This window comes from Canis aureus, chromosome 29 (assembly GCF_053574225.1).
Source record: "Canis aureus isolate CA01 chromosome 29, VMU_Caureus_v.1.0, whole genome shotgun sequence".
In the NCBI taxonomy this organism is placed as follows: domain Eukaryota; kingdom Metazoa; phylum Chordata; class Mammalia; order Carnivora; family Canidae; genus Canis; species Canis aureus.
Genome location: NC_135639.1, coordinates 24,818,977 through 24,836,868, shown reverse-complemented (window position 1 = coordinate 24,836,868; position 17,892 = coordinate 24,818,977). Strand labels below are relative to the sequence as shown.

The 17,892-nt window shown below is 38.0% G+C and overlaps 1 protein-coding gene across 3 annotated transcripts in view; it reads right to left on the bottom strand.

The window, feature by feature from the left end:
• The window catches only part of CFAP43 (cilia and flagella associated protein 43), a 112,593-nt gene that overhangs the window by 59,723 nt on the left and 34,978 nt on the right, over positions 1-17,892 (bottom strand). For all 3 annotated transcript variants that reach the window (XM_077877741.1, XM_077877743.1, XM_077877742.1), the window contains 3 exons: positions 14,955-15,035; positions 11,685-11,833; positions 1,661-1,764 (listed from right to left, as the gene is read on the bottom strand). In XM_077877741.1, coding sequence (XP_077733867.1) covers positions 1,661-1,764; positions 11,685-11,833; positions 14,955-15,035 — 334 coding nt within the window. The remainder of the gene's footprint in view (positions 1-1,660; positions 1,765-11,684; positions 11,834-14,954; positions 15,036-17,892) is intronic.

Below are 17,892 nucleotides of genomic sequence, written 5' to 3'. Positions count from 1 at the left end.
ATTCCATACTCTTGCCTTTCAGCTCCATCCTTCACACTAATAGCAGAGTCGCCCTCTAAAATCCAAGTCAAGTCATACCTGTCTCATCTTGAAAACTTCTGATGGTGTCCCATTACCCACAGGAAAAAAGTCCAGACTCCTTGGAATTACATTCAAGACCCTCATCTTCTTTCAGACTTCATTGCCATTATCATCATCTAGTAAACTCTTCTGTTTACCTATTATACTGGACTTCCTGCCATTCTAAGTGCCTTTGCTCAGTCTTTTATCTTTTTTTTTATTTATAAATGTATTTTTTATTGGTGTTCAATTTGCCAACATATAGAATAACACTCAGTGCTCATTCCGTCAAGTGCCCACCTCAGTGCCCGTCACCCAGTCACCCCCACCCCCTGCCCACCTCCCCTTCCACCACCCCTAGTTCATTTCCCAGAGTTAGAAGTCTCTCATGTTCTGTCTCCCTTTCTGATATTTCCCACTCATTTTTTCTCCTTTCCCCTTTATTCCCTTTCACTATTTTTTATATTCCCCAAATGAATGAGACCACATAATGTTTGTCCTTCTCCGATTGTCAGTCTTTTATCTTGAGCTAGAATACTAATATGTCCCATCCTCCACTATTTACATCCTCAGAGAACTCTCTCACAATCCTCTGTACCTCCTTACCTGTGCCCTCTCTACCTCCGCTCCTTTCCTTGCATCTGGGAGAATTGCTTCTTCCTCTGAGACCACACAGCACTCTACTTATTCCTCCACCACTAAACTGTCTTTTTGAACTTTCTATTCAGCACTCACTGGCCTAGGTTCAGCATTTTACACCTAGTAGTCACTCACTAATTTTAAAAAGTCAATGAATAAATTTAAAAATATGTTTTGGGGAAAAATTTACATATATATTTGGTCCTTAAGCCAGTATTTAGTTCTTACTATTTATCACATAAGTGTTACTTCACCTTCCAGTTCTGTGGTTTACCTGGGCATGGGTATCGCATTACTGAAAAACCTGGATATCATTTTGTTTAAAAAGGAAATATTAAAGATACATGTAATAAAACTTTCTTTAGATATCTTTATTAAATAGAGATAAAATGTTTTTTAAAGATTTTTATTTATATATTCATGAGAGACACAGAGACAGGCAGAGACATAGGCAGAGGGGGAAGCAGGCTCCCTGTAGGGAGCCCGATGCAGGAATCAATCCCAAGACCCCAGGATCACGACCTGACCCGAAGGTAGATACTCAACCACTGAGCCACCCAAGTGCCCCAAGATAAAATATTTTAAAATATGTTTAAAGGATAAAACAACTGAATTTTTAGAAATATATAGCATTATATATAATATATACAATATGCACATAAATTATATAGTATATAATGTATATAATATGCATATATACACTATATACAATGTCTAACATTAGAAATATCTAAATTCATTAATTGAGTTAAGAAAGTTTATTTAACATCAACTATATACCAAGAAGGTGTACCAAAAACCCTTTAAATATGATGTAGGAATTCTCCTATGCAACTTACCGCAGTTATTTAAATGTCTCTCTTTTAGAAAGTAAACCACAAATTAGCCCCATTTCCACAACCTTAAATTCTTTAGGATGAAGTGACCAATATTTCATATTAATAAGCTTTCCATGTAGTACCTGTGAATCCAAGGACCTGAAACAAACTTGATGGACTGGCATTGATAATAAAGATGTAGCCTCCTGATGTTCCAACTAATAGATATATTCCTTGCTGGTCATAGCTAGAGAAGAAGAAATCTGAGAATCAGATTTTGCTTGTTTCACTAAGATGGTAAACAAATTTAATAAATTAATAAATGACAGTGTGGAGATGTACTCAAAACCAGTCATTCTTCTAGTTTGTAACATTTTTAAAAAAAGATTTTAGTTATTTTTTCATGAGAGATACAGAGAGAGAGGCAGAGACACAGGCAGAGGGAGAAGCACACTCCCTGTGGGCAGCCTGATGCAGTACTTGATCCCAGGACCTTGGAATCATGACCTGAGCCAAAGGCAGACACTCAACCACTGAGCCACCCAGGTGCCCCTAGTTGGTGACTTTTAATATTATCCTATCTTATAAAAAAGCCAAGTGATGACATAGCAATGCAATCATGACATTCTAGGTTAATGCTATTTTCAAATTGCAGCTTCTAAGTGCATAGTCAAGAAGATGCAGTAGCACTGGGTAAGTTCATCAGAAGTGAATGAACTATGACAGCAGAGCCTTCTTGGTATTTCCGGGGGAAGTAAATAATTCTCACACTAGTGATCAGTGCCACATCAAAGCACTCTTCAGTACTAGTGCCCCCCAGGACGAGGACGAATGCAGTGAAATTTTTCCGCACCTTCATCAAAGTAGGAAAATAGGAAGAAACAAATTAAAATAAGAGAAGAGGATCTGAGAAAGAGGAGGCAGTAAACATGTAGATGGAGGGAAGTGAGGGATCCTCTCCTCTTGTGCGGGGGCCACTTGCAGGAACAACACGATGGTGGAAACCTGGCTCCTCCAGGCATGAGCTGGGCAATCCTCCAAAGGCTTCTCTTAACTTCTCTGAACCTGAATTCTCTCATTTGTTGAACAGGGACAAGCATAATAACTTTCTGACCGGATAGTGAGGATCACATTCAATAAGCTACAATGTATGACAGCACCTCAAACTGGAAAGCAGGGCACAAATGTCAGTTCTGATAATGCTTACTATTATGATCAATTAACAAAAGAGAAAAATAATTGCAATATACAAGTATAAATCCAATGTCTTTATGCTGTCTTCTAAAAAGTATTATTTCAAAAGATTTGAAATCAGGAGAGGGGCAAGATGGCGGAAGAGGAGGGGTCCTCAACTCATCTGGTCCCACAAACTTACTTATATAATTTTCGAAACATCCTGAACACCTATGAATTTGACCTGAGATTTAAAGAAAGAACAGCTAGAATGCTACAGAGAGAAAAATTTTCACTTCTAACAAAGTAGGAAGGTGGAAAAAAAAAAAAAAAGAAGGTGGGGGAGGGGAACTGCCACTAGCAGGGCTAGAGCAGAGCCCCGAAAGCCTCCAGGGCACAAAAACCCAGCCACGGAGAAGCGGAGAAGCGGGAACTTTAAAAATCCGCTCCGGAGTTTTCTCTGATGGAAAAGTGCTTATCAGGGAAATTGGGCAGAATTGCAGGAGGGGCAGTGAAGCCTAAAGATTCCTAGAGTCACTATAAGAGGGGCCCCTGGGGGGGAAAAGTTCACTGCAAACCCTGATTTAATATCGGTAAAGGGCTGGAGTGCTGCAACCCTCTGGGGCATTTGCGAGAAGCCAGTGGGTTATGCGGCCCAGCTCTGAAGAGGCCTTTATACTAGAGGCCAGCAACAGATGGAGGTGGCTGTACTCCATTCCCTTCAGGAGAGGCGGCCCCTGGGAGCGCAGGTCCAGTGGCCCAGGGCCCGGGATCCCAGGGCACCCAAGGGGACAAAGCCAGTGATCCTCCATGCCCCCTGGGACAGGCAGAAGTGGGGAGGGCACAGGAAAGTGAGGATTCTCCTGCTGCTGGGCACCCCACAACCTGTGAAGATCAGTGCACCCATGCAAGCCTCAGGAGCATCTAGGTCAGTGCAGACTGGGAGACTGCAGTTAGTTACCACAGGGAGCTTGACTCCAGAGCTGGAAATCTGGCCATTGCCATTATTGTTTTTCTTCTTTGTTTCACTGTGTGCCTGGGAGAGGTGGGGCCTCTGTGGAACCGAGGCCTCATGGAGTAAACAGCTCCCACTGAGCCCAGCACCTGGTGAAGGAACAGGGCATCTCTGCCCAGGCACAGACACATGAGAATCAGCACAGCAGACTCCTCCCCAATAAGAACTGCTGGAAGTACAAGGGAAAAGCAAGTTTACTGAACAAGCAGCACTGGAAAGCACCAGGACTGAGGGAAAATAGTATATAGAACAAGAGGGTCCTTTTTTTTTCTTTTTCCATTACAACTCATTTTTATATCAGACTAAAAATTTCCAATATTTTTTTCTCTTTTCCCACCTTAACTACAATATTTTACCAACTCTTCAATTTTAAGTTTTTTCCTTTTTGACCTTCATATTTCTACAATTACATGTCTTAGATATATTATTCACTTCTATATTCCCTTCAACGTATTCAATTTAATTTTGGTAGATATACGAGATATGGGTTTGTTTGTTTGTTTGTTTTTTGCCTCGTTTTGTTTTACAATGGTGGAAGTTAGTACCTTCTAACACGCGACCAAAATATACACAGAACCAAATTGAATACCATGTTGGTTCATTCTGTGAGATTAAATTCTCTCTTCCTTCCCATTCTGCCCCCTTCTTTTATCTTGTTTATGTTTTTGTGGTTAGTGTTGGGGCTTTATATAAGTATTTGGTTTATATAAATTTGGGATTGAGCATCTTCTAACATACAGTACAAAATACACTCAGAACCAAGAGGATCACCCTCTAGGTCCCCTCAGGTAGACTACATTCTCTCTCCACTACCATTTCCTCACCACCACCATCCTCCCTCCCCCGTTTTTCTTTTTTCTCTTTTCTTTTTTTTTTATTCTTTGTTTTTGGCTTTTTATTTTTTACTCCTTTGTTTTGAAATTTGTTTTTCACTTTAGTGGTCCTTTTATTTTGTTCTGTTCTTTTTCTTTTATTTTCTGGTCTCTGACCTCTTCAGAATCATGTAGGGTGTATTTTACTTAGGTTGTGGTTGATTTTGTGTATGTGTGTGGTTGATATTTTTGACTCAGCCTGCTCATACGGCCAATCTGCACTGGACAAAATGACTAGAAGGAAGAATTTAGCACAAAAGAAAGAACTGGAAACAATACTCTCTGCCACAGAGTTACAGAATTTGGGTTTAAATACAATGTCAGAAATTCAATTCATAAATACAATTATAAAGCTACTGGGGGCTCTGGAAAAAAGTGTAAAGGAATCTAGAGACTTCGTTACTACAGAATTGAGATCTAATCAGGCTGAAATTAAAAATAGATTAAACGAAACACTATCCAAACTGTATGCTCTAACTGCTAGGGTTAATGAGGTGGAAGAGATACTGAGTAACATAGAAGACAAGTTGATGGTAAGGAAGGAAGCTGAGGAAAAAAGAGAAAAAACAATGAAGAGCCCATGAGGAAAGGCTTAAGGAAATAAATGATAGCTTGAAAAGGAAGAATATATGTCTAATTGGGATTCCAGAAGAGACAGAGAGAGGACCACAGTATATTTGAACAAATCATAGCTGATAACTTCCCAAATCTAGGGAAGGAAATAGGCATTCGTATCCAAGAGATAGAGAGGACCCCGCCCCCCCAAAAAATCAATAAAAGCCACTTAATTCCTCGACATTTAATAGTGAAACTTGCAAATTTCAAAGATAAAATGAAAATTCTTAAAGTAGCTCGAGACAAGAGATTCTTAACTTACATGGGGAGAAGTATCAGATTAACAGCAGATCTCTCCACAGAGACCTGGCAGGCCAGAAACGGCTGTCATGATATATTCTACATATATATAATATATACTAAATGAGAGGAACATGCAGCCAAGAATACTTTATCCTGCAAGGCTGTCATTCAGAATAGAAGGAGAGATAAAGAGCTTCCAGGATGGGCAGAAAATGAAGACTATGTGACCACCAAACTGGCTCTGCAAGAAATATTAAGGGAGACCCTGTAAAAGAAAGAGGGAGCCCAAAGAAACAATCCACAAAAACAGGGACTGAATAGGTAATACAATGAATGACACTAAATTCATATCTTTCAATGGTAACTCTGAATGTGAATGGGTTAAATGATCCCATCAAAAGATGCAGGGTATTGTACTGAATAAAAAAAGCAAGACTCATCTATATGCTGTCTACAAGAGATTCATTATAGACCTAAGGACACCTCCAGCCTGAAAATGAAGGGATGGAGAACCATTTACCATTTAAATGGTCCTCAAAAGAAAGCTGGGGTAGCAATCCTCATATCAGACAAATTAATTTATACCAAATACTGTAGTAAACCAAATACTGTAGTAAGAGATGAAGAGGGACACTATATCATGCTTAAAGGGTCTATCCAACAAGAAGACCTAACAATCATGAATATTTATATCCCTAATGTGGGAGCTTCCAAGTATATCAATCAATTAATGACCAAAGTAAAAAGATACTTAGATAATAATACACTAATAGTAGGAAAGTTCAACACAGCCCTTTCAGCAAATGACAGATACTCTAAGCAGAACATCACCAAAGAAACAAGGGCCCTAAATGATACACTGCACCAAATAGATTTCACAGATATGTACAGAACATTCCATCCGAATGCAACTGAATACACATTCTTCTCAAATGCACATGGAACTTTCTCCACAATAGACCACATACTGGGTCACAAATCAGGTCTCAACCGATACCAAAAGATTGGGATTGTCCCCTGAATATTTTCAGACCACAATACTTTGAAACTAGAAGTCAATCACAAGAAGAAATTTGGAAGAAACTCAAACAGATAGAGGTTAAAGAGCATCCTACTAGAGGATGAATGGGTCAACCAGGAAATTAGAGAAGAATTAAAATGATTCATGGAAACTAATGAAAATGAAGATAAAACTTCAAAATCTTTGGGATACAGCAAAAGTTGTCCTAAGAGGGAAATACATTGCAATACAAGCTTCCCTCAAAAAATCAGAAAAAAACTCAAACACACAAGCTAACCTTGCACTTAAAGGAATTGGAGAAAGAACAGCAAGTAAATCTTACACCAAGCATAAGAAGAGAGATAATAAAGATTTGAGCAGAACTCAATGAAATAGAGACCAGAGGAGCCGTAGATCAACAAAACCAGGAGTTGGTTCTTTAAAAGAATTAATAAGATAGAGAAACCCCTAGCCAACCTTATTAAAAAGAAAAAACCAATTTAATAAAATCACAAATGAAAGAGAGATCACAATCAATACCAAGGAAATACAACGATTTTAGAAACATATTATGAGCAGCTATATGCCAACAGATTAGACAATTTAGAAGAAATGGATGTATTTCTAGAAAACCACAAATTACCAAAACTGGAACAGGAAGAAATAGAAAACCTGAACAGGCCAGTAACCAGCGAGGAAATTGAAGCAGTCATCAAAAACCTCCCAATACACAAAAGTCCAGGGCAAGATGGCTTCTCAGGGGAGTTCTATCAAATGTTTAAAGAAGAAATAATACCTATTCTACTAAAGCTGTTTCAAAGGATAGAAAGGGAGGGAATACTTCCAAACTCGTTTTATGAGGCCAGCATTACCTTGATCCCAAAACCAGACAAAGACCCCACCAAAAAGGAGAATTATAGACCAATATCCCTGATGAACATGTATGCAAAATTTCTCACCAAGATACTAACTAATAGGATCCAACAGTACATTAAGAGAATTATTCACCATGACCAAGTGGGATTTATCCCTGGAATGCAAGGATGGTTCATCACTTGTAAAACGATCAACGTGATGGATCACATCAAGAAGAGAAAAAACAAGAACCATATGATCCTCTCAATAGATGCAGAGAAAGCATTTGACAAAATACACTATCCATTCCTGATTAAAAGTCTTCAAAGTGTAGGGATACAGGGAACATTCCTTAATATTTTAAAAGCCATTTATGAAAAGCCCACAGTGAATATCATTCTCAATGGGGAAAAACTGAGAGCCTTTCTCCTAAGATCAGGAACATGACAGGGATGTCCACTCTCATGGTTGTTATTCAACAAAGTACTAGAAGTCCTAGCCTCAGCAATCAGACAACAAAAAGAAATAGAAGGCATTCAAATTGGCAAAGAAGAAGTCAAATTCTCCCTCTTTGCAGATGACATGATACTCTACATAGAAAACCCAAAAGACTCCACCCCAAGATTGTTAGAACTCATACAGCAATTCAGCAATGTGGGAAAATACAAAACCAATGCACAGAAATCAGTAGCGTTTATATACACTAACAATGAGACTGAGGAAAGAGAAATTAAGGAATCAATCCCATTTACAATCACACCCAAAGGCATAAGATACCTAGAATTAACTTAACCAAAGAGGTAAAGGATCTATACCCTGAAAACTACAGAACACTTCTGAAAGAAGTTGAGGAAGATGCAAAGAGATGGGAAAACGTTCCATTCTCATGGATTGGAAGAATAAATATTGTGAAAATGTCTACGCTATCCAGGGCAATTTACACATTCAATGCAATCCCTATCAAAATACCATGGACTTTCTTCACAGACTTGGAACAAATAATCTTAAGATTTGTATGGAATCAGAAAAAACGCTGAATAGCCAGAGGAATATTGAAAAAGAAAGCCAAAGCTGGGGGCATCACAATGCTGTATTTCAAGCTGTATTACAAAGCAGTGATCATCAAGACAGTGTGGCACTGACACAAAAACAGACACGTAGATCAACGGAACAGAATAGAGAACCCAGAAATGGGCCCTCAACTCCATGGTCAACTAATATTCAACAAAGCAAGAAAGACTATCCATTGGGAAAAGGACAGTCTCAGGGGATCCCTGGGTGACTCAGCATTTTAGAGCCTGCCTTGGGCCCAGGGCGTGGTCCTGGAGTCCCGGGATCGAGTCCCACATTGGGCTCCCTGCATGGAGCCTGCTTCTCCCTCTACCTGTGTCTCTGCCTCTCTCTCTCTCTCTCTCTCTCATGAATAAATAAAGAAAATTTTAAAAAAGGACAGTCTCTTCAATAAATGGTGCTGGGAAAATTGGACAGCCACATGCAGAAGAATGAAACTAGACCATTCTCTTACACCATACACAAAAATAAACTCAAAATGGTTGAAAGATCTAAATGTGAGATAGGAATCCATCAAAATCCTAGAGGAGAACACAGCCAACACCCTTTTTGAACTTGGCCACAGCAACCTCTTGCAAGATACATCTCTGAAGGCAAGGGAAACAAAAGAAAAAATGAATTATTGAGACTTAATCAAGATAAAAAGCTTCTGCACAGCAAAAGAAACAGTCAACAAAAGACAAATACAGAATAGGGGAGAAGATATTTGCAAATGACGTATCAGATAAAGGACTAGTATCCAAGATCTATAAAGTACTTGTTAAACTCAACACCCAAGAAACAAAAAATCCAATTATGAAATGGGCATGAGACATGGGCAGAGATTTCTCCAAAGAAGACATAGACATGGCCAACAAGCACATGAGAAAATGCTCCGTATCACTGGCCATCAGGGAAATACAAATCAAAACCACAATGAGATACCACCTCACACAAGTGAGAATGGTGAAAATTAACAAGACAGGAAATAACAAATGTTGGAGAGGAAGAGGAGAAGGGGGAACCCTCTTGCACTGTTGGTGGGGATTCAAACTGGTACAGCCACTCTGAAAAACTGTGTGGAGTTTCCTCAAGAAGTTAAAAATAGAGCTGCCCTATGACCCAGCAATTGCACTACTGGGGATTTACCCCCAAAGATACAGATGAAGTGAAATGTCGAACACCTGCACCCCAATGTTCATAGCAGCAATGTCCACAATCGCCAAACTGTGGAAGGAACCATGATGTCCTTCAACAGGTGAATGGATAAAGAAGATTGGTATATATATACAATGGAATAGTATTCAGCCATCAGAAAGGACGAATACCCACCATTCACTTTGATGTTGGTGGAACTGGAGGGTATTATGCTGAGTGAAGTAAGTCAACCGGAGAAGGACAATCATCATATGGTTCCACTCATATGTGGAATATAGGAAATAGTGAAACGTATTATAAGGGAAAGGAGGGGGAATGAGTGAGAAAAAATGAGTGGAAGACAAACCATGAGAGACTCCTAACTCTGGGAAACAAACAAAGGGTTGCAGAAGGGTACGTGGGCGGGGAATAGGGTAACTCGGTGACGGGTACTGAGGAGGGCACTTGATGGGATGCACTGGGTGTTATACTATATGTTGGCAAATCGAACTTAAAAACAAACGTAAAAAAAAAAGAAATCGTCTAAATGCCCATCAATACAATCTTTTAAAAATGATGGTATATTGGGTATTTATCCCCAAAATACAAAAACACAAATTTAAAGGGATACAGGTATCCCTATGTTTATCGCAGGATTATCTACAATAAGTAAATTATGGAAGCAGCCCAAGTACCATCAACAGATGAGTGGATAAAGAAGATGTGGTATTTTTACATGCAATGGAATATCACTCAGTCATAAAAAAATGAAATCTTGCCATTTGCAAAAACATGGATGGAGCTGGGGGGTATAATACTAAGCAAAAGAAGACAATTATTGTATGATTCCACTTATATGTGGAATTTAAGAAACAAAGCAAATGAGCAAAGGAAAAAGAGAGACAGACAAATCAAGAAACACTCTTAACAATAGAGAATGAACTGATGGTGACCAGATGGGATGGGGATGGGGAATCAGGTGATGGGGATTAAAGAGCACAATTATCATGGTGAGCACCGACTAATGTATAATAGAATTATTGATCACTATATTGTACACCTGCAACTAATATAACACTATGTTAACAATATTGTAATTAAAATTTAAAAATTAAAAATGGTAGTATATTCATATAATGGAATACTATGTAGCCATAAAACAGAGTAAAAAAGGTCTTTATGTGTGAATAGAGAACAATGTCCAAGATATACCATTAGGTGAGAAAAAAATGAAACGTAGAACATTGTATGTGGTTTTCTATTTAAAAGCAAAGGGACGCCTGGGTGGCTCAGCAGCTGAGCATCTGCCTTTGGTGCAGGGTGTGATCCTGGGTCTAGGGATTGAGTCCCACATCAGGCTCCCTGCAAGGATCCTGCTTCTCCCTCTGCCTATGTCTCTGCCTCTCTCCCTCTCATGAATAAATAAATAAATCTTTAAAAATAAATAAAAGCAAAAGCATTTAAACAAAAACTTGAAAGAATAAAATAAAAGCAAAAGCAGTGACTCTGGACCAACTGCTTGGGTTCAGCTCCTGATATTGCCATTTACTACCATGTACTAACATGAGGAAAATTATTTAAATATTTTGTGCTTCATCTCCCTGTTCTGTAACAGAGACTATAAGAGCCTCCATCTCGAAGGTTAATACAACAAAGTAAAAAGCACATTCCAAGTGCTTGATAGTTATTTGTGAAGGTAAAAGAAAGGATTTACATCTTTGCTTATTTATGGATAGAATATCTCTGGAAAGAAGACATGACGAATCAATCGGGAACAGGCTGCCTCCAGAGAGGAGAACTGGGTGTTTGAGGACAAAAGTGGGAGACTTGTCACTATGCACCCCTTGACTCTGAACTGAGTCAACGTGTTGATTTTCAAAACAAAACATGTAAAATTTGAATTGAAAAAAAATTATGGCTAGGGGCATCTGGGTGGCACTATCGGTTGAGCATCTGACTCTTGAGTTTCAGCGCAGGTTGTGATCTTGGGGTTGTAGGATCGAGCCCCACGTTGGGCTCCATGCTCAGCACAGAATCTGCTTAAGACTTTCTCCCTCTCTCCCTCTGCCCCTCCACCCTCCTCTTTCTCCCTCTCTCTCAAGTGACTAAATAAATCTTTAAAAAAAAAAAAAAAGAAATTATGGCTTCACTGGAATTTTCAACAGACAGGCCTGACAATGTGGCTGCCAGAAGCAGAGAATACTTACAGGAGGTGCTGCACAGACCATTCAGATGGGAGGGCCTTGTAAATTGCTTTAGGGGCCTCAGCATCTCTGACATCAAGGAAGTGGATGGAGCCCCCCATGGTGCCCACAGCCGCAGAGAGGGAGGAAGGAGAGCAAGCCAGAACTGTTGCCTGTTTAAAACAACCCCAGATGCTTCACTGCACTGTGCCAGAACACAAAGCCTGCCCTACTATGTGTAAGAATCTACATTTTAGTTGAATAGCCCTCTGAATGTGGAGAGTGGCATGTGTTATGTAGTATTACAAATTAGACATGTGGCATTCCTGAGTTAATCGATTGCATGAGTCACAGGAATCAGTACTTGTTATTCTTTTATTCTAATGTTAGAATCATAAAAATATAAAGAGATTTCTTGAGCTTTAAACCATGGCTTCATTTTTGTCCCCAAATTATTATGAAATGATCATATACCAACAATAATTAAAAAATAAAATAAATTTAAAATACATCCCTAGCATCTTTTGGACATCTTTACAGAATGTTAGTGATTTTTAAAAATCAGCATTCATCTGTTGGATTATGGTAGATCCTGGGATGCTGGTACAATGGAGGAAGACAAGAAAATAATCATATTACCACACTGTGTATTCTGTAACCAAAGACATGCATCACAGATCCCTGCTTATCCCACAATCATTTATAGAATATGATATCTAGGAGAATAAATTTGCTTTCATGACACTTAAGTAATCAGATTCATTCTTCTATAATTGATTATTCTTTGTAGTTGTTTTGAATAAAATCATAGAACATTAGAAATAGAAAAGACCTTAGGAAATCATCATTTTGAGGAAAGAATAATGGAGGCCAAGAAAAAAATAGCAATTTGCCTCAGAATCCCATAGCCGGTGACGAAGCTGAGAGCTCAGGTGTCCTTCTTCATTAGAATGCATAGTTGCCCAACTGAGCAGGTTTTTACTTAATTTTTAAAGGTGAATTTTATTTATTTTATTTTTATTTTTGAGAGAGGGGAAGGGCAGAGGGAGAGAGAGAATCTCAAGCAGACTCCATGCTGAGCACAGAGCCAGACATGGGGCTTGATCTCATAACCCTGAGATCATGACCTGAGCTGAAATCATGAGTTAGATGCTTGACTGACTGAGCCACCCAGGTGCCCCTAAAGGTGAATTTTAAAGGTTGAGTCTTCAGTGTATCTCAGTGTGAAACTGGAAATGAAATGGCGAGGGTTTTTCTTTTTCTTTCTTTTATTTTTTTTGGCAGGAGTCTCTCTCAGTGTGTGTGTGTGTGTGTGTGTGTGTGTGTGTGTGTTCTCAAAATAATCTGTTGGAATCATTCTCTATTCCAGGATAATAGTAGCCTAGGCTAAACATAGATAGCAATATCTAGAGGGGTCTTATGTGCCTTAGCAAGTACCACCAAAGGAAGTTGTTAGTGTCCAGATCTGAGAGTTCTCTGAGGACCACTGCCTAAAATGTTTGTGGGGAACACAGTCCCATGCACAGGCAGGGAGATCTGGCCTCAGCATTGCTGGGTCAGTGCACTTATCAGTTCCCCACAAGGCTGCAGTGTTCTCCAGTGAGGAAAAATCACCAACCGCCCCCAACTCAGGTCGAACCACGAGTATACCATGCCTGGTTTGGAGCTCAGTGAAGGTTTGTCATTAACTGTGAAAGCTGTCTGAATCTCTCCCCTCTGTTCAGATGAGGGGAAGATCTCTCTGGCACAGAAAGTAGACCTTCTCACAGTGCCTATGTCTCTCCTTAGCCAAGAAGAGCAAGGTTAAATCCTGATTACAGAGACTCTTGGGTGGGTTGTTAATCCTTTGTATGTCTCCTGTCTGCAAAAGGAGATGGGATCAGATGAGCTTTAAGATCACTTCTAGCTCTAGTAGTTTTAATAGAAATGAACACATTGAGCTCTTGTCACCAGAGCATGTAGTCTACTCATATTTCAATTTTTCAGGTAAGAATGTTTATGTTTACTAGTTGGCTGAGTTTTATATAACCTACTGAGTTGTGTATCTTTTGTGTCTTGTAATTTTCTTCTATGAGTTATGACACTTCTTCCTATTTTATAATTGAGATTTTAATTTTATAAAGAGGAAGGATTGCAACTTCTATCTCTACTACCAAGATCCTTATCTCATCTAGAACTGTATAATACATCAAATGATGATAATGTAAGGGGGAAATAGAATTGCCATTGTTTCTTGGTCCTTTTTTAAAAATACTATTTAAAAAAATACGATTTTATGTAAAATGTACTATGAACATAGCAGAAATAATGGTATCACCTTGTGGTGAGTGTTGTGAACAGTTGTGGTTTGCCACCCAGCATCCATACAACTTTCTTCTGGAAAATCCCTTGAATATCCACTAAGAAACCATCTCTTTTATTTTGGGAGTTCAGTGAAACAGATCTGACTCCCATTTTCAAGGCTGAGCTGAAGCCAATTAGCATTTCTCATTTCCCTATCCACCGTGATTAGTTCAGGGATGTTATTAAGACATTTGGCTCTGTGGAAAGGAGAAACTTCTTTTCTCTTCCTCTTCCCACCAGAGGAAGAAAACCTTCCCTGATGGTCTGACATCTGTGAGGTTGACACCTGTGGCATTTGGGGACCACTAAAATAAGCCTAAGATGAAACTATAAACATAGAGATAAAAACAAGATCCTTGGTGATATCATTTGAGTTGCTGGACTGAACCACAGCTGAGGCCAGACAAGTCCTATACGTTAGAGTTGATTAAGCCAATAACCTCCACTTCTTAATTTTTGGCTCAAGCTGGTTAGAGTGACAGTTTTCTTTCATTTCTAACTAACCTCCTTGAGGTTAGAAGGGACCATTTAACTAATTATGGCCAAGGGGGTGATTCATTTCTGAGTAAAAGCACCTAGTTCAAGACTCTCTAGTAGTCCCATCCTGTACTGTGGCATTGAGGAACAATTCATTGGTGGAGACTCCTTCAGCCTGGCCCTGAGAAAGGGACTCTGTGGAGCAGAGACCCTGCCAATCCACAACAAACTTATAACATGAGTGAGACACAAACCACAAGAACTTCAGAAACAACTGCCATCACAGAAAAACTTTCCTATACACCGATTTAGTATGTTAGGTTCCACCCTCTGGGCTGTGAAATGTTTTATATACAAGGTAAAGATGCAATAGGCATCTGTAACAAGTATTTTCATAGACTATTGACATATAATTATGAAAACATGGATTGGATTAGAATTCAATATTTTAATCCATTTATAAGGCACACTTACTGGGGTATTCAGATAGATCTTGCCGGCACAAGTACCATCTTCTATACACCAAACGCAAACTTCCCCTGAATGTGTGAGTGTCTACAAAAAAAAAAAAAAGATAAAACTCTCAATAGAAAGTAGGACTCTGTTATGGAAGCACGTTCTAAATCTCCTTATAGTATATCAATAACTCTGATGATTTAATATAAATTTTCATTTTATCCATATGGGTTATAATGACAATGACAACTTCAGTACTTCTGATTTGAAAAAAAATTAACTATTACCTTTTATACAATTTAAATAACACATAATAAGTAATTAGGATTAGAAAAATTAAATAAAATTTTTTTCATGTAACATAACTGAGTTACTTGGAAATTCAACAGGATTATTGCTTAATGAATAAAGCTCAAAATAGGAAATTATATATATTTTTTTAACTAACAGACTTTACTTTTTCAAAAAAAGAAAAGCATGAGGCTTGAACTCAAGACCCTGAGATCAATACCCGAGCTGAGATCAAGAGTTGGACACTTAACTGACTGAGCCACCCAAGCATCCCTGACAGACTTTGCTTTTAAGAGCAGTTTTAGTATTACAGGAAGTTTGAGCAGAAAGTACAGAATTGCCCTTACCCTTCTCCCCTACACGTATTATTTCCTCTATTATTATCTTGCATTAGTGTGGTACATTTATTAGAATTGATGAGCCAATATTGATACATTATTATTGACTAAAGCCCATAGTTTACATTAGGGCTCATTTTTTGTGTTATACATTCTATAGGTTTTGACAAATGTATGATATGTATTCATCATCACAGTATCATAGCAAATAGTTTCACTGCCCTAAAAATTCTCTGTGCTCCATCCTTCCCCACTGAACCCCTGGCAACCCCTGATCTTTTTACTGTTAACATAGCTTTTCTTTTTCCAGAATGTTATATGGAGAAAATCATACAGATTTCTCAAATTGGCTTCTTTCATTTAAGGTTATTCATTTAAGGCTATTCTATGTCTTTTCATAGTTTAATAGATAGTTTATGCTTAGTGCTGAATAATATTCCATTGTATTGATATATCACGGTTTGTTTATCCATTTACCTATTGAAGGACATCGTGGTTACTTCCAACTTTTGGCAATTTTGAGTAAAGCTGCTATAAAAATTCATGTGCAGGTTTCTGTGTGAGGCATAGATTTTCAACTAATTTAAGTAAATACCAAGAAGCTCAATTGCTGAATCATAAGGTAAGAGTATATTTAGTTTGTGAGAAACTGCCAAACTTCCATAGTAGGCTGTACCACTTTGATTCTTATAGGCGCTGACTAAAGGTTTTGGTTGCTCCATATCAATGCTAGCACTTGATATTGCTAGTGTTTTAGATTTTAGGCATTCTAATATGTGTGTGGTGTCATATCATTGTTTTCATTTGCAATTCGCTAATGATGAATAATGTTGAACATTTTTTCATATATTTATTTGCCATCTGTATATTTTCTGTGGCAACATATTTGATCTTTCGCCCATTTTTATTTTTATTTATTTATTTATTTTACTGGGATTGGTTATTTTCTTATTGTTGAATTTTAAGGGTTGTTTTTCCATTTTGGAAACCAGTCCTTTATCAGATATATGTTTTGCAAAGATTTTTCTCCCAATCTGTGGCTTGTATTTTCTGTCTCTTAGTGGTGTCTTTCCCAGAGTACAAGTTTTTTATTTTAATGATGTCCTACTTACCAATTTTTCCTCTTGTAGATTATGTTTTTGTGTTGTCTCGAGAAAGTCATTGCCAAACCTGAGGCACTTAGATTTTTCTCCTGTGCCATTTTCTAGGAATTTTCTAGTTTTTCATTTTACATTTAGGTCTGTAATTCAATGTGAGCTAATTTTTTTATAAAGGTGTAAGGTCTGTGACTAAATGGTGATGATGGTGATGATGGTGATGCTGCTGCTGATGATGATTCTGCAGGTGGATGTCTAGTTGCTCCTGCAACCATTTGTTGAAAAGACTATCTCTTCTCAATTGAATTGCTTTTGCCTCTTTGACAAAGGTCAGTTAACTATATTTGTGTGGATCTACTTCTAGGTTCTCTATTCTGTTCCATTGTTCTATTTGTCCAGTCTTTTACCAATACCATGCTGTCTTCATTACTGTAGCTTTGTAATAAATTTTGAAATTGGGTAGTATTAGTCCTATACTTTGTTCTTCAATATTATATTTGCAATTCTGAGTGTTTTGCCACTCTGTATACACTTTAGAATCAGTTTATTGATACACACAAAATAACTTGCTAGGATTTTGACTGGAATTGCATTGAATCTATAGGTAAGGTTGGAAAGAACTAACACTTTTACATTATTGAGTCCTGTTTCCAATGTGCATGCAATACTTATTTATTTAGATCTTGTATTTCTTTCATTAGTTTTGTAAATTTCTCATATAGATCTTGTACATATTTTGCTAGGACTCCCAAAATCTTAATGGATTAGTTGATCAATCATATAAAAAAAATGAAATGTTTCTTGAGATCAATAAAGGTAAGCAATTAAACACCAGGAAAAAGTTTATTTTCTGAATATAGTAGGTGGGTTATTTTTCATAAGTAGATTGAATTTATGTTTTGAGTATGGCCAGTATTTCATTTTTATCCTCAGAGAGTCTGTACCACTCAGAAAGAGGGCAAGCACTAATTGTTTAATGAGTTTTGGTAACTCTTTAGCAATGAATGTTGAAAGATCTGGCTTGGAAAACTTGGATGGTGAATATAAACAGGATGGCTCCTAAGATTTCAGTTGCTTTGACTGTTTTCAAATGCTTACTACTATGAAGTTACAATACAATTATGTCATTCTAACTGGGGAGTAGATTTGATGATGGAAGGGATTGGCATTTCTCCCACATCCTCAAGAATACCCTCTGCCTCCTATTTGTGTAAGGTTGCACATGATCTT